This window comes from Lathamus discolor, chromosome 6 (assembly GCF_037157495.1).
Source record: "Lathamus discolor isolate bLatDis1 chromosome 6, bLatDis1.hap1, whole genome shotgun sequence".
NCBI lineage: Eukaryota > Metazoa > Chordata > Aves > Psittaciformes > Psittacidae > Lathamus > Lathamus discolor.
The window spans coordinates 6926749-6944043 of NC_088889.1; the positions used below are offsets into that span (position 1 = coordinate 6926749).

General features: G+C 40.3%; 1 protein-coding gene across 16 annotated transcripts in view; it reads left to right on the forward strand.

The window, feature by feature from the left end:
* The window catches only part of CELF1 (CUGBP Elav-like family member 1), a 66223-nt gene that overhangs the window by 44286 nt on the left and 4642 nt on the right, over positions 1–17295 (forward strand). For 12 of the 16 annotated variants that reach the window (XM_065682903.1, XM_065682908.1, XM_065682904.1 and 9 more), the window contains 5 exons: positions 1093–1221; positions 8709–8822; positions 8997–9182; positions 10648–10791; positions 11530–11698. In XM_065682903.1, the coding sequence (XP_065538975.1) occupies positions 1093–1221; positions 8709–8822; positions 8997–9182; positions 10648–10791; positions 11530–11657 (701 nt within the window). In that variant the 3' untranslated portion in view covers positions 11658–11698. The remainder of the gene's footprint in view (positions 1–1092; positions 1222–8708; positions 8823–8996; positions 9183–10647; positions 10792–11529; positions 11699–17295) is intronic. The other 4 variants (XM_065682909.1, XM_065682896.1, XM_065682899.1 and 1 more) reach the window with 1 other exon arrangement.

Below are 17295 nucleotides of genomic sequence, written 5' to 3' on the forward strand. Positions count from 1 at the left end.
TCTGCATGTAGCACAATAAAAACAAAAAGTGCAACTTCTTGATTTTAATTTAATCCTTTTTTTTTTTTTTTTTTTTTTACAATGGCACCTTGAGAATCTAAATAAAGGCAGAATCCTCTTGTTTCAGGCACTAAACGTAGTTAAGGAAACAGACTGTCACAAAGAGAAAACAATTGAAAAAGATTGTAAAAAATGAACTGTGCAAGTAGTGGAAGTTTTCTTTGCAAAATAAATAGTTTATACTTCATTGCCATTTGCAGTCTTATGTTGTCTGCACATACTTAAATTGCAAACTGAGATTTTGTTTATTTGAGATATGTGCTTTGTCACCAAGTACTTGCAAACCATCCAAAAGAAAAGGTGCCATGTCTTTCCAAGGACATTTTGATCTCGCAAATGAATGGTAATGAAATTAATTTTGGTTTTAATTTTGTAGGGAAGAATTAGTAGGGGTTGTCTGAAGTCAGATGAAAAGAGGAGGAATTGTTAGAATATATACAGGTAGTAACAGCAAAGGAAAATAAGGGAAAAGGGTTGAGAGGCAGAATTTGAAGAGTGGAGCTAGCTTACCAAAGGATGGCTAAAATACAGAATTCAGAAGAATGTTGATATGGATGATAATCTCATGGCAGGAAAAGAGGGCAAGGTCCAATGATGGTGTGACTTTGTGGCCACTGTGGTGTGTAGGCCTTCTTGAAAGAATTCTGCAGTTATTACTGTTCCTTTACAAAGAGTATAGAGCAGCATGAGAAAAGATGTTATTGGCGTGATGTGTAGGCAAGTTCTCTAGCTTGCAGATGAGCTATCAGATCCTGGCTTAACTCAGTTAATGCTGCTATGCTTTTGTCTACATCTTGGGATAGTGACTACTTGGTCTTGTACTGAAAATCATCTATCTTGGCAAAGAAAGACTTCTTTTTTAGTTATAACGAGGAATATCAATGTGGAAAACTAGTAACTAGTATTAAGCCTCTTGTTTTTAAGCTTCTTTCCATTGCTCCCTTGCAATGTGCTAAGACTGCTGGATCTGTTAAGCTTGAAGGATGATGACCATTATAGGAGATACTCTGTGTATTCTTCAATGTGTTGCAGGACTGAATGCGATGCAGTTACAGAACCTGGCTGCATTAGCAGCTGCAGCCACTGCAGCTCAGAACACACCAAGTGGTACCGCTGCACTCACTTCCTCCAGCAGTCCCCTGAGTGTGCTCACCAGCTCAGGTAAGATACCTCTTATGCTGTACATGGGTTGCGTTAGGAATTGTCTCAATATAGATGTCACCTGCTTTGTCCATCCGTTTTTGTCACTTTCATGTTGATTTCTTAACAGATAAGCAATTTTACTTAGTAGATTCACTTGCCCTTTTTTAGGATAGGTATCTTTGCCATCGGCAAAGGCTTTTTTTTACCTGGTGTGTTCCTTCCTCCGAATGGTCGGATTAATTTAGAGTAAAAAGAGTTTTTGAGATCATGATGAAGCAGAAAGGTAGGTGACCTCTTTAGAGTTATGTTATTACAGTCTCATCACATATTCCATTTATCTGTGATTTTAGGCAGATACACCCTGTTCTTCTGGACATGGAGATAGATGCCGTAAGCATGAAGTAAGGCATTCTGTGCACTAGAACAGTACAGTTTATATTCCTCTGGCATTAATGAAGACAAGGATACTAGAACTACCTCACAGCAGTAGAATAAACAGACCCCTATTACATTTACTGGAAAGGAGAGATCTAGAACGAAGTGTACGAGTTGCAAATAAAAATCAGTATCTTCCTTTTCTCTTTTGTTTTGGGTTTTCTTGTAGTGGTTTTTGTTTGGTTTTGGGGGATCCTGAGGGGATTTGTTTTGTTTTTTATTTTTAGTTGGTTTGGGTTTTTTTGTTGGCTTGGGGGGGGTTGGGGTTTCTGGTTTGTTGTTTGTTTGTTTGTTGTTGTTGTTTGTACATTATCCAGAGAGGCTAGGATGTCCAAGCAGTGTTCTTTTGCTGCCTTATTGTTAAATGTGATCATTAAATACAACAAACAAGAAAACAAAAGAGATTAAATTGTGCTTACGTCAGACATGCTCAGGTTTTACCACAAGTGAGGATCAGTATCCTACTCAGTTATTTCTGTCGTACTTTCAGTCATTTCTATATCCTGACATGGGAAGGGAGATCCTGTATTTTCAGGGTGCCAGTTTTCCAGCATCTATGCTGTGGTGTGTGGGGTTGGGGTGCGTTTTGGTTTTCCATTAAAAGCCAAATTGCTTACTCAGTTCTGAAATCCAGCCTATGGAGTTGACATCCTCACCTGTGGTTGTGAGAGACCAAATGGGGGTTTCAAATTTCCAGAGGTAGTTTTTTGTATTGTATAGAAGGAGCAAGGTGCTGGACTAAGAGATTATAAAGAGATTACAAGGAAAAGCTGTTTAGAAAACCTTATGTCACATGATGAGGAGTTAAACCGTGTGCTTTGCACAGTTCTCTACTTAGAGAAATCCCCAAGAAAGAATTCACCTCAAAGGGGGTTCTGCTACTGGAGAGGGGGGTTTTTTAGATGAAACTTTGTGGTCTGCAGTTCTTAAAGATTAAAGTGTCAAAGTTCATCTTGACTCCCAGCTATGTTATCCGATCTATAATTAAAACAACAACAACAACAAAGAGTTGAGGCTACAGAAGAGCTTCATTTATAACCCCTTAATGCTGCTTCATCATAGACAAAGCATAGAGATGAATATATCTGAGAGTTTTTCCTATATTTCCTGATGTAGAAGCAGCTGAAATTGTCAGGTTAAAATTTGCTATGACTGGCTTTTAGAACTAAGGTTTCCTTTTTGGCACTTTCATCTACTGACTGGAGCAGGCTGCTTCTCTGTTTTGTTGAGGTGGGGAAGTGGACTGGCAGGTTGTGAAGTTCAAATGCGAGGTGTGCTAGAAAAGGGAGAGATAGCCTCCTCTCAGAAGTGTACAGGGAAAGGTCAAGGGCAGTGGACACAGTTTGCAACAGAAAATTCTGACTGGATACAAAAGAAAAATGAAATGAATGGTGAGAGTGATAAAGCTCAGGAACCAGATGACAGAGGAGCTATGGAATCTCCATCATTTCAGTGATTCAGAATACAATTTAAAAGTTCTCTGTACAGCCTGACCTACCTCAAGAGTTTAGACCAGCTCTGAGCAGACCATTAGACTATACGATCCATAAAGGTCCCTTTCAACAGAAGTTACGCTACTGTTCAGGGATTCTTTGGGATTGTTTTTACCTCCATGAATTTTAGCTCTTTCAGAGCACTCTGTAGGTTCCTTTTCCCTCGATGAGAGACGTATCTCAGGACTTACCCACTTTTGCTCATACTGGTGGAGGGGGCTGGGGAGTGGGAGCAGTCCATTTTTAGGTACCTTCTGTGCTGAATCCAAACAACTTTGAGTGCCGGTCATGTCAATAAATGATTGTTGCCAACAATGAGGTAATCGTGATGGGTTATTTGTATTAATATCCTACACAGATGTATCAGTCAGTTCACTCTTAAGGGGGGGGGGGGGGCAGGAAATCTCAGTGTGTATAGACAGCATTCAACCTCATGGTACTTCCTGTAATTATACAGCTTTTTAACTCTTGAGTCTGAGCTATTATGTCTTAAAAAAGGAAACTCAGAATTCTCTTGGTTAATATTTATACGTGCATTCACGCTGTATACATTCATATAGAAGGCTGTTGGACTCCACACATTCAGGGCTTCCCTCCTGAACCATACCTAGACCTTGAAAAAACTCAGCATGCAGCTCAGTACCATATGTTAGTAAACATCTTCCTTGTCTGTAGGACGTATGGCAACATCTACTGTGATAATCTTTTAAACCTAACTGCAGATGAGATGACTGCCACCTTGAATTCTATCCATCTGTCATCCAGATGTTCACCTGATGCTTAGTTGGACATCTCTTCCAGATTGTCCTCAAGTTGCATAATTGGTGGAAAATCCAGACAATCATCATACGTAGTTATATTGTTTAGTTTCTTTCACCTGCATTGGTATCTTTTATGTTTGGGAAACTTAGAAGTCTACACAGTGCAGAGTCTGTGGTCTGTGGATAGGTTACATGGCAAAATGGTTGAACTCAGAGGTGTTAAGTATCACTGTGCAGTCTTCCTACTCATTTCATGTGATTTTGTTTAGATATTACCAAGCACTGTTGTGTATGTTGGTGGAGCAAAGCTTTCAGCCTTGCAATAAAGCAGCTACTCTTTGAACAGACAGCTGCTTCACCCACCTGTAGGTAATCCATGCTACAGAGACTGTGGCCTTAGATAAACTCATTTAAACTGATTGTTTGTGAAGGGAGATTCAAGAAAGTATTATAAGAAGTAGCTTGCAATTGGAGTGTCCCGTCTGTCATCTTTTTGACTCAGATATCAACAAGAATTGTCTGATTCAGTGCAAAACAGAATGGCTGCAAAAGCTGATGTAAGTTTCTATTTCTCCTCTTCTGAAAGTTAACCATCAAAGGTCCAGCAAAGACTAGGTGAATTTGCTGGCCTTAGTGTGTGTCCAACAAGGTTGCTTTCAGAGAGTTTCTGAGCACCTTTTCAGGAATTTTCAGCTAGTTCTTGTAGAGTTAATCTCTCTGACTGGCTAGAACTCAGTAGATGGATCTGAGAAAACATAACTTTGGTGGGAATCAAAAACTGCACAACGTTAAGATTAGAAACAACGTTAAGATTTGGGTATGGAGTAAAGAACAAGTATAAAGCTATACAGGTTTTACGTCTCCATTATTAGTGCTGTTTTCCGGTCTAAAATAATACACAAAACTCCAGAAGAACGGAAAGGTGACTGGAACTGAGGAACTCCTTCCCTGTTAGGAATAAGGGAGCTTGAAAAATGGAAGACGCCCAGGACAAAGATACAGTTGAAGCTTACAGATACATTAGTGTTATGATGAAGACGAATAGGGAAAGACCAATCATCAGCTCTTTCAAGACAAGAATTATGGATTATCAGGTGAAGTTGTCAGCTGACAGTTGACAAAAGATCTGTGTCTTTGCATAGTGTATGATCAAATTGCAGAACTTGTGCCTTAGAACATAGTAGTCAAACAAGTTGGGTTTGGGGACTAATGGAGGAAACTGGAAACCACCTCCCTGCTCTCCCCAGTCCTCAAAGTTATTTAACAATATTAAGGGAATTTTAGGGTAAAATGCAGCTGCTACTTCTAGGATGAAATGCAGTTAACATGCACAGCGTCTGCCCTGAAATAGTTCCACAGGCAATCCTGCAGCCTTAGCATATGAGAAGATAAACTGGACAGAGAGCGGAGCAGAGTGAACACACAGCCAGCAGGCTCTATTTTACCCCGTGCAGGTGTGGCAATGTGCAAATGCCATGTACTGATACACTACCTAGCAGCTGACAAACAAGGTGCTAGAATTTACACCAAAATATGTATGACTGGAGCCACTCGAGTTCCATATGCATATGCTCAAGCTCCGTGAGTGTTTACTTAAAGCTCCATAATCATATACTTAAGCTTTATAATCATACATATTTAAAATTGCGTAAGTATTCAGTTAAGAAGTTGAAACTTATGTTGCTGTGAAAGAGCCTGAACAGATAAAAGGGCCTTTTGTATCTGATGCTGTCTCAGGAAACCTGAGAAACAACAGTGGTTGAGAATGAGAACTGATAGCTGGAGAGGCTTTGGCCTTGTTGGCAGGCTGAGAAAAGACTAGCAAACCTCTAATCAAGAAAGATTATCGTTGAAGTCTGCTGCATCCTGACAACGCCTGGACGATCATCAAAATATGTGAGGAAAAATGTGATCGGTTGTCCTTTTGGTGAAATATCATCATTATAATGTTATTTTAATCCTAAAATTCCCATTCACAGGTCAAAAGACTCTGCCCAGGTTGGGAGACTCTCCCTATGGCATTAGGCATTTAGTTATGTGCTCCATATGCAAATTAGCTGAGTTAGGAATAAGAATTAAATCATCTAAATATGTGAAATTAAGGAGGAGGGGAGGGGGGAAGACTCCATTGTAACTGCTCACATCCATTGATGGGCTGAACCTGTGTTCTCTCCACCATAGGGATGCCTATTGGGTAAGAGCTATATGATTGATTTTTAGCTGGCTTCATATATTATTTTCATGCTTGTTCTCACAGTATATTATATTGTCACCAGCAATATAATTCTCAGTTAAGATCAATTTTGTGTGAGTTACCAGAGACTTAAATTGACTTAAAATTGGCTTAAAAACTTACTTTAAAAATGTATTAACTTGATGGGTGAATCTGCTATAATGTACCCTGAATAGGATGGTTGAATCACCCTCTGATGCATTGTGCTGCTGCAGTGGGTTCTGGCAGCTAAGTGGGCTCAAGGGTCTCTGGGGTGGTAACAAACCTGTCAAACTTACAGGTGAGGGGGTGAAATCTTCCCCCATATGGGGAGGAATAAACCCCTTACTCCGGCTAAGACCCTCTTAACATGACAGTGTTCAAAATGGACTGAAATTAATGAATGAAAATTGTAACTTTAATACAAAAACATTGTCCTTGGCTGAAAAAAAAATCCTAGATTCACAAATTGCTGGTTTGGTAAATAGACTATACCCAGGGTATACTCCTGTATATTTGTCCTATGTTTCTGCTCTACTGTTATTTATCTGCCATTACTTGTCGTCAGAAATGGATGCTGACTCAGTACAGCAATTCCTAGATACATATGATAAAATAAACCAAGCGGTGTTAAATGCTCTTGGCATTTGCAGTACTAAAGCATATCTTGTTTTGGATAAAGAGATTTCTGATAAAGTCAGCTAAGCTAAAGTAACTGCAGTTTTCTGTAGTGGTTTAAGTTAATTTCTTTAAAACCACGCCCTTTCTAAAGTAGAGAAGGTATCTGCTCTCTCTTACCTTGCTCTTTAGCTTTGGCTTCATTCTTTTTTTTCCCATACCACTACTGTTTTATTGTGGAGTTGACCCTTTTTAAAAGGTGTTCTCATCTGTCAAATGTAGCACATCAGTGTTGCAGAAACAAGTGATATTCTGAAATCAAGGCAGCTGTATCATAGCTGAATACTGGCTTTTATTCTATTAGCTATACTGGGGTTTTTTACCAACTTAAGGGTTACCCTGTTGCTTGTTCTCTGTATTTTTCCAATATCTAATATGTAAGATGGGAACTGTCTCCTTTTCTTCAGAGTAAGCATCTTAAAATATAATTTGTGACACAGTCTTTTAATTTCTGACTTGATTGGAGAGTTTTTCTAGAACTTTACCTAGAGGAGCCTTGTCATTTCCTCTGTCAGTTCAAGAACTAAACAGTGATAAGTGCAGCTTGCTGGGTTCTCATGCTGCTTCTGCTAGCTACAACTACTTTTGTTGGGTACAGCTTCTCCTGGGGCTCATTGGGCAGGTTTGCTGTATTCCATTTACTACCATATTCCACTCCAGCAGAGATTTTGTGCCACATGTATGAAGTGGGGAATACATAGTGTGGGTGAATCTGCTTGAAAGGTGCAAACCATTCTTTTAAAAGTTTTAATGGATGTATGCCGAATAACTGAGAATCACAAAAACACAAAGGAAACGGAAAATGCCTGAATTTCATTTCTGTGGCTACCCACTTGGTAAGACAGATAATTCCTCACGAAACCAGACTACAAGATGCCTTTACATCACTATTCTGCAGTGTCTTTTAAGCTATAGAAGCCGTAGATATTTTCCAGAGTATCTTGTGCAGTAAATTTAAACTGCATCAGTAACTGTATCCGTAGCTTTTCTTGTTTACCTTCTTTAGATTTCTAAGTAGTCCACAAACCTCTTAGGAAAACGACTGCTATATAATCATAAAATAAGAAAAAAACAGTATTTTTTTGTCATATCTGTAACTTTTGTAGATGACTTTAAATTCTCTTTATTTTGATATACCTGCATGGCAAACATTTTTCTTGTGGTTTCGATGTCTGTTTCTGTAGAACTAACTACCTGTTGTAGAATTTGGCAGGCAGTGTAAGCTGTTAGCATGCTAAGTACTGTACCTGTAGATGTCTCTTACTGAGTAAACATGGTTGAAGATGTTAGTGGCACAGCCAACAGAGGATAGACTGTGTATTTTGGATGTACATTCCAAGACTTCTCGTGGCTCTAGCCCCAGCTGCTGCAGCAAGATTTTTAATGGGAAATCGTTTAATGTGTCAAAATAGTCTGGGCATCTGCTGTTCCTGCTCTGGCACTGTGGGAAAACCATATGTTCAGTTTGACTGGAGCTTTCTTTACTGTCCATAACATACCTGTGTCCGGTTTTTTCAGCTTGTGTGACGTTTTGAGGATAGACACTAATATGCAGCAAGTCATTCTTACTCACTTTAGTCAGCAGGAAACAGGCACTGCTGCTGGTCACCTTATGTTGAAATAAAAAGCTGTATGTTGTCTGACTCTTGGGTGTCTTACTCTTTATTTTCTACTAGTTTTTTAGTATCTACAAAGAGTAGAAGCTATGATGAATTAGAAACGTTTTGAAAATGTGGGAAAGGATTAGAAGATGTAAGCAGTATGATCAGTCGTGTGGGTTTGGGTTTTTTTATTATTGATATAAAGTATACTGCGTTGCCTTGATCTCTTCCTTACCAGCCTTTTCCAGAGAAAAACCTTAATGAAGAAGTTGAATTATCAGGCCCACAAAATATTGCTTGAAGTCTGATTATCTTATTTTAATAGCAGGTTCCTCACCTAGCTCCAGTAGCAGCTCCTCTGTTAATCCAATGGCTTCTCTTGGAGCGTTGCAGACCCTGGCAGGGGCCACAGCAGGCCTCAACGTTAGCTCTTTAGCAGGTAAGCTGTGTGTTGTAGTGGGTTGTGGGAGGAGCTGAGCATCTTTCCTCAGGCTGTGCTGCTTCCCTGGGGGTTTTTCCTGCTCCCTGCTTTTTGTAATAGTACAGAGTATTTGAAAGGTAGTTGATCTCGCTCAGTGGAAGTACTTGGTCATCTTTATTTTCTCTTGTACAGGAATGGCAGCCTTAAATGGAGGTCTCGGCAGTGGTGGTCTCTCAAACGGGACAGGTAGCACAATGGAAGCTCTCACACAGGCTTATTCTGGAATCCAGCAATATGCTGCTGCTGCTTTGCCCACCCTCTATAACCAGAGTCTCTTAACACAGCAGAGTATTGGTGCAGCAGGAAGTCAGAAAGAAGGTAGGCAAAAAGGTGTAAAAAGAACTCGAGGGGTTTTCAAAAGGGCAAGCTTAGCCCTTGCAGCTACCTTATCTGCAGAGGTTTTTATTTGGCGGCATTTTTTACAGTTCTAGAGTTACTGAAGGAAAAAGAAGGAAAGGAAGAAGGAAAACCTGTGAGGTGTCTGTTAAGGGCTGTCCAAAGTAATTTTCATACAGTGGAGTTCTCTCAGGATTTGTCTATTCTTAAATGCTTAGGATTGTACTCCTCCACTTTCCTGGAGTACAGAACGGTGTGATGTATCAGGATGCAGCCTGAAAAATCCCACTGTCAATGAATCAGTTGAGGTTTTATTAACCTTGTGTTCTTGGTCCTTCCTTTCTTCCCGCAGCTGCTTAATGCCAGCCTCTTCAGATTCAGAATCGATTTAACATGTTGTATAAAGTAATGAAGAATGTAGGAGTACATTTTCAGCAGAATGTAGGATGTATAGAAAAGAACCTGTCAGATTACAAGTAATGCAATTAGAATCATAGAATCATAGAACAGTTAAGGTTGGAAAGGACCTCAAGATCATCTAGTTCCAACCCCCCTGCCATGGGCAGGGGCACCTCACACTAAACCATCCCACTCAAGGCTTCATCCAAGCTGGCCTTGAACACTGCCAGGGATGGAGCACTCACAACCTCCCTGGGCAACCCATTCCAATGCCTCACCACCCTAACAGGAAAGAATTTCCTCCTTATATCCAATATAAACTTCCCCTGTTTAAGTTTTAACCCCTTACCCCTTGTTCTGTCACTACAGTCCCTAATGAAGAGTCCTTCCCCAGCATCCCTATAGGCCCCCTTCAGATACTGGAAGGCTGCTATGAGGTCTCCAGGCTGAACAGCCCCAACTTCCTCAGCCTGTCTTCATACGGGAGGTGCTCCAGTCCCCTGATCATCCTCGTGGCCTCCCCTGGACTTGTTCCAACAGTTCCATGTCCTTTTCATGTTGAGGACACCAGAACTGCACACAATGCTCCAGGTGAGGTCTCACAAGAGCAGAGTAGAGGGGCAGGATCACCTCCTTCGACCTGCTGGTCATGCTCTTTTTGATGCAGCCCAGGATACGGTTGGTTTCTGGGCTGCGAGCACGCACTGAAGCCAGCTCACGTTCAATTTCTCATCAACCAGCACCCCCAAGTCCTTCTCCGCAGGGCTTCAGCTTTCATTACAGCAAAGATCTGTGAACCAGTTTTGACACAATGTGGAAATCTCACATAAAAACAGTGAGAAAGAGCTGGAATTATTTGAATGGTTGATTCCAGCAAAGAGTCATGCTGACTTATTCTGGAATCAAGTACTCCACAGAAGTGCATACAGCAGTTTCATTGTTTTATCTAGAAAATTTGGCTCAAATGGCTTTTTCACCCTTTTTTTGTGAAGTGGGCCTATGTTATCCATGCTGTTTTTGAATTTCTGTTCCTATTTGTTGTTTGAAGGTCCGGAGGGAGCCAACCTGTTCATCTACCATCTCCCCCAGGAGTTTGGGGATCAGGATCTGCTGCAGATGTTCATGCCGTTTGGAAATGTCGTCTCTGCCAAGGTCTTCATTGACAAGCAGACCAATCTAAGCAAGTGTTTTGGTATGTTGGGTCTAATCTTTACCTATAGGAAAGGCGGCTTATTTCTAGTAATCTTTTTTCCAATATATTGTTTAGTCTAGCTTTTAAGTCAAGTAGTGACTTTTGCTTCATATTTCTAATAAATAAATCAATCCGAACTCTTCCAGCAATGGAAACTGTATTTTCTCCCCAGTTACTGATTCCAGCCTCATTGACTGGAGTTATTTAAAATAGGTTCTTTCAAAACCCTTGAGAAGTTTATTTTGAGGATGCTCTTTCCCTGGAATTATATACAGCTTTTCATCTGAGAGAAATCTAAATATAATGGTATAAGTGCCATGCTGCCTTGACAGCTACTTCACTTTAAACAAACCTACTCCCATTTAATGCCAAGAGGGTGATTTCAGTCTTGTATCTTTAATGAGTTTTCATATATAGATTAACATTCTCCAGGCTTGGTGTTCTCAGGTATGAGTTTTTATATATTAAACTTATTTTTGTTGGTAGACCAGGAAATGCTAATTTAACATCCTGAGCTTTGTATATCTTTTGGCCAAAATTCCATACATCAGAAAGCAGTGCTTTGTCTGAGAGCCCTTTAGTAAGAGGTTCTTACGAAGAGTCTGCAACAGCTGAGAGCTTCTGAATATAGCATTTCATGCAAACCTCTCTTACCTTGCAAATACCTGCATTTCCAATTGCGAGTACCTGTTCTGAAGAGCTTTGGCATTGCTTAATTATGGGCTTTCCTTTCTTCAGGTTTTGTAAGTTACGACAATCCTGTGTCTGCACAGGCTGCCATTCAGTCAATGAACGGCTTTCAGATTGGCATGAAGCGTCTGAAAGTACAGCTCAAGCGCTCTAAGAATGACAGCAAGCCATACTGAGCGCCCCTCCCCTCCGGGACTGGAGTGAGAAGGATCTTCTGGTAAGTTGGAGAGGAGCGCACTTAGTGATTCGAAGCCCTAAGGCTGTGTTTTTACAGTCCTGGAAGCTGATCCATGCCTTCTATCTGGCACATCTTCCCCTGAAGACTCGGCTGCAGCCTCTGCTGAGAATCCCGCTTCGGATGGAGGACAAGTTTGTGCTTTTGTTTCCAGTGTTTTACTTTGGAGTTTAGGTGCCATATCGCTGAGGTGTTTCTTTTTTATTTTATTTTTATTTTATTTTATCTTATTTTTATTTCTCTTTTATTTGAAGTTTGCTGTGTTTGTAACCAGTGTGTGTTGAGAAGGACCAATGCCAGCTCCTTGGGGGTGGGGAGGCAAGGTTAAAGGGAGCAGCAGAAACTGACACCACACTGCCTTGGGCTAGAGAAGAGAAGGGGGAAGCAGAACTGACACCACACCACCATAGGCGAGAGGAGAAGGGAAAGCAGAAATAACACAGAACAGCTGATGAAAACAAAAGATGGGGAAAGAGAAGTGAGTCCATCCAACTTTGGGTGAGCAAAGAATTGATTCCATGTAGCCAGTGTCATACCCCATCCACTCTGAAATTTCCGTGGTTGGGGTTTAGTAAATCATCTCTAAAGCAAGAGACAGGTTAGGAGGGTGAACACATTAACAAGCCAAAGGAAAACTGCAGTGATTTTATTTTGCTGTATATAAAGTAGTGTTCATATAGCACTGTGAATGTACGCAGCACTTTATAAAATTATTAGATAATATCCCTGCCTAGAAAATTTCACTGTCCATTTACAGTTGAATATTAATGAGATGCAGTAAATTACTCCATATTTAAGCAAACTCATTCTATGTACTCTGTCTAGATTTTGTAGAAAGGGATAGAGAGAGACAGCTTAGTCTGGATGAATACATCTGGGGCTGGAAACGAGAAACTTTTGATCCCTGATAATCTACAGATTATTTTTTTTTTTGACAGTTTTCTTCTTAACAGTTCATCATATTCCCCATTTCTGTGGAATTCCCCATATTCTGTGGAATAATGTCCTTTTTGCAGAGTATTACTTTGAATTCATTCTGATAAGCGTAACATAAGTGCTGTTTGTTTCTCTATTAAAGTTACTTCAATTGAGATACAAAGCCCAGAGTTACCCTAACACAGCTCTTGAGGCTCCTGTTTCATACATGTTCTTATAGGATTTGATTTCTCAGTCTTAACTCTGTTGCAAAGATAACTTCCTGTTGTGTTTTGTTCTCTAAACAATTTGTGCAGTGATTTAGTCTAGTAATTAGGTATTTATTTATACTGCAGTTTTCCTTTAAGGTGGTGTGTACCAATGCAAAACAAGCTAACACAGGAGCTGTGGAACCAGAGCAGAGCATTGAGCCATTCAGTCTTACTCTGCCTTTTGGTACTAGCTGTTATCTTCTATATTGAAGGAAAACTGAACACACCCCTTCAATGAACACACACTTTCTCTGCACACTTGTGAAATTGCTAATGCGTTGCTAAGGGCCTTTGTTATACACTGGTTTTAGGGGGCTCAAAGGACTTTTGACACTCTGGCCTGAGTTGCTCTAAGAAATCAAGAGTAGAGTCCCATTTTATAACCACCAAATCCACCTCTGTCACAAGAGGAAGTTTACAATTTGTGTGTGTCTTTAACAGAAGTTCCATTTACCTCATTTTTCTCCTTTTTCTTGTTTTATTTGTATTCCTGGTTCGTGATGCAGTTTCCCAGTTAACACTGTAGTCTGGGAGCCAGACTCTGTGTGGGTCAGACGTAGGGTTGAGACTTCTGTTCTGCTCCAGCAGGAGGAGCACTAAACCCATCAAACCTGAGATCTCGTGGTCTCTTGGAAATGTGGATGGTCCGTTGGGCGTGTTGGTGTTCCCAGGGACGGGGCCTCTTGGGATCTCAAACCTCAGAAGTACAAGGCCTGACCCGTAGCATCCAAGAAGAGCCCTTTCCATTCTTAAATTGAAAATCAAACCATTGATGCCAGTCTGTCTGTGCTAATGGCAGACAGGTAAATCTATCAGTATTATCCAAATCATTTTGTGGTGGCAAAGGTTCAGAGGCCAGATTGCCAAATTTCCCAGTTATGCTGGCATGTGGTACCCTTCAATGTTAATTATTTGAATCTCTAGAAACGTGAACGTACACTTAAGTGAACCGTGTACACTTGAATTCTGCATGATGGGAAAGATGCGTCCTGGTTTTCTGAGAACAGAGTGTTGGAGTGTGAAGGCCTCCAGGGTGACAATGGGATTTTTTTTTTTTTTTAATATAAATAATATACTTTTCAAAAAAAAAAAAAAGGGAAAAAAAGAGAAAAAAAAAATAAACCAACAACATATTTGGGAGCAACTGCTCCAAGTGCAACCTGCTGTAACCAAGAATGTTGTTTCTATTTTTATAGAAGTTTTATACTGCTCCAGGGTGGAGAATATTTATTACCTAAATTATTTCACTGGAAAAGATTAAAAAATCCAAGGCCAGGGTTTTGTAGAATCCTGAATGTGATTGTTTTACACACATAATGATGTGCATGATTGAAACTACTGATTTTCAGTGGCCTGTTTGCAGCCCAACAACTGCTAAAGGGGAAAGATGAATGCTGTGAACCAGTGGAGGAGAGCACTGTGCTCTGGGGTCTCTACAGTCACTCTTACCTTCTTTGCACCCTACCCCACTGTACTATCCAAGACCTTCGTCCTGTCTTTCTTTTGACCTGATGCTCTGGCCTCTTTACAAGTCATTTCAGTTGCCCAAAAGTAGATATTTTAGCTTTGCATCCTATAGTGTGTCCTCAATACTGTAACTTATGGATCAAGCTTGGCATTGTTGCAAATAGGTGCAACTCCTATTGACTTTAGGAGATTGACCAGTTTACCCCGTGGCTTAGTTTGATCAGTGACTCCTCCCAGACATGATCACCTTAAGACACCTAACTTGGGCTAGCTCTTGTGCCTTACTGGCATAACTATAAGTATTGCCAAAAAGCAAAAAGAAAACAAAAAACCAAACAAATCTATGCAGGTTAAGTTTTAAAAGGTGTGATCCTCAGATGGTTTGAATCAATGCAGTTCTGCTCTGTTCAGAAGAGCTGTATCAGTTTTCACCAGCTGAAGATGTTGCCCTTTTCGTGTATTTGTTTCAGATTTCCTTTTCTTGGTGTATCTATGTATATGTTGCCAAAGTTAATAAATGTATTGAGTTTGTGACTTGGGCAGATTCTGTTCTGATAACAGAACTGATCAGATAAAGTCAACATTTCTGTGTCTGTTTGGTGGCTGCCACTGACTCTGAAGATTTAGGCTCTCCTTTACCTTCCAGCTTAAGTCAGGTTTCTTCCTCACTCATTGGCAAGGAAGTCTGGGATTCTGGGGACTTGGGGCTTTTAAATTTTATTATATTTTATTATATTTTTAATTCCTATCATGCTCTCATTCAAGTGCAGATGAAATCAGTGTCAAATGCTTTATATCCTGGATAGGAGGATAAGGGTTGGGTGAGTTCAAATGAACTGCAGATGGATGGGCTTAAGTAGCCACATGGACAAAGTATTCTGTATGCTTAGAAACCAAAGAATCTGAATTTTCTACAACAAAAGCTAGTAGATCTTTTGATGAAATGGAATTCCATATTCCATGTGCCACCAGGAAATACTTCATATTTTTAGAAACAAGACAAAAATGGTCTACTTCATGTATTTTATTGTTCTCTCACATTGTTTTTACTAGATATGCCATAATAAGATATCAGTATTGTGAACAACTGAAGTCTTAGTCTGATGTCATTTAGCATCAAGTACTATAGTAAAGAAAATCAGTCTTCAGTCCCCTCAATAAGTAACAGTCCAAAATAGGATTATCTCTTTGTAGCTTAGTTTTTTTCTTCCAGTAATACAAACCTCGCATTATTAAAAATGCTTTTTGTAATTAATGATTAAATTTTAATCCTAAACAGAATGAGGATTGGAATTTTTCAAAAGTACCTGAGACAGTGATGGTGAATATCGCTTTGTATTCTAATGGTGAAGCAGTTTGCTACCTGTGGGCACTACTCACTGGAAAACAGGAGCCTCAGAAAATGTCTCTCCTGGCAAATATATCTATAAGGAAAAAGCCTTTAATCTGAATACTGACGATCACGTAGCAGCATAGATTCTGCTTGCATGCTAGAATTAGTTGAAGTGTTTCTTCTGTTAATGGTTGAGAGTTAGGGAAGAACAGCCAAGCAGAATGAAATTGTCCCATTTCATTTGGAAATACCTAAAAGCAATTTGGATGAAGCAAATTTCAAATAGAGGGTGCAGCCATGAACACGTAAAATGTTTTGAGAGCTTCTTGTTGCAGACGTTTAAACACAAGAATGTTTATGTATCCCTGAGCATATCTACCCCGAAATGTAAACCACAGAAGGCAGAACTATCACAATTGTGAGAATAAAAGAAACTGGAATAACTTTCCCCAAGTCATGAAGTTCTTATCCAGCATCTCATGGCTCTGCTCTTGCAGGCCAGTCCTTCCTCAGGGCTTTAATGAAACTTTGTCTTTCTCCTCAGAGTTGCTGAGTGAAATAATTGGAAAATCTCTATCAAAAAACCCCAAACGAATCACACAGAATTTCTGGGGTGCATGCTTAGATGTCCCTTGATTTCATGCCTCTTGTTTCTCATGCCTCAGTTTGTGATGAATTTACCTGTCTGGTTTAGGATCCCAGAATGTTCTTTATCTCTTGCACAGCTCACAAGCTGAGGGGAGGAAACAAAGGTATTTATAACACTTAATAGAACAATTATTTTATTTATAAACTCGTCAAGAAAGCTTCAGAAAACACATTTTTATTTTTTTTTCTATTCATCAAACTGGCAACAGTGACTGTAGAGCTTCTCAGAGCCCAGAATCCCCTCCTCATGAAGTCAGGGAGCTGGGAACAGAAAATCCCTGTGTAGGTCTAATGGCATGAAAAGTGCTCAGCTAGGACAAGTCTTAACTTGCAGTCAAGTCTTAAGGAATTCTTCTGTAATATGTGGAGGGTTTGTCTTGTATAACTATTTTTCCCCCTCCCCCTTGTTCCAAATCACCCATCCCAGTTTCATGGGCTCCTAGCGAATGAGAAGGGACTGTAGCTGAAGGAAAGAACATGATTTCCTGGGCTACCACTGCTGAAGAACTTCCCACGTTAGGGTGCAGGAAAAGTCTCAGCCGTCAAACCACCTGTGAATCCCTTATGTCCTCTGTCTTGTCTCTCATGGTCTCAGTCTCTGTAGGCAAATGTTAGCCCTGGAGCCGTATTTTTTGGAGTTGGTCTCCTGGGGAGGGAGCTTGCTCTGTTTTTCCTCCTAAACAGAGCTAGTGCAGACACTGGGCACAGGGCAAGGTGAATGCATGCTAACCAATGTGCCGCTGGGCTGTAGAAAGCTCCCCACACTGGGTGTTGAGAGGGAAATCCAGGCCTCTGCTTTGATTTGATTTCTGGCAGTTTGATGTTTACTTGGTGTCCTTCATGTACTTCGACTTTTACTTGTCCATCGTTGGCATGTGCTGCCCTTCCCCTGTCAACTCCCTTCCCCAGGAGATCTCATTGTACAGTGCCCATTCTTGTTCTCT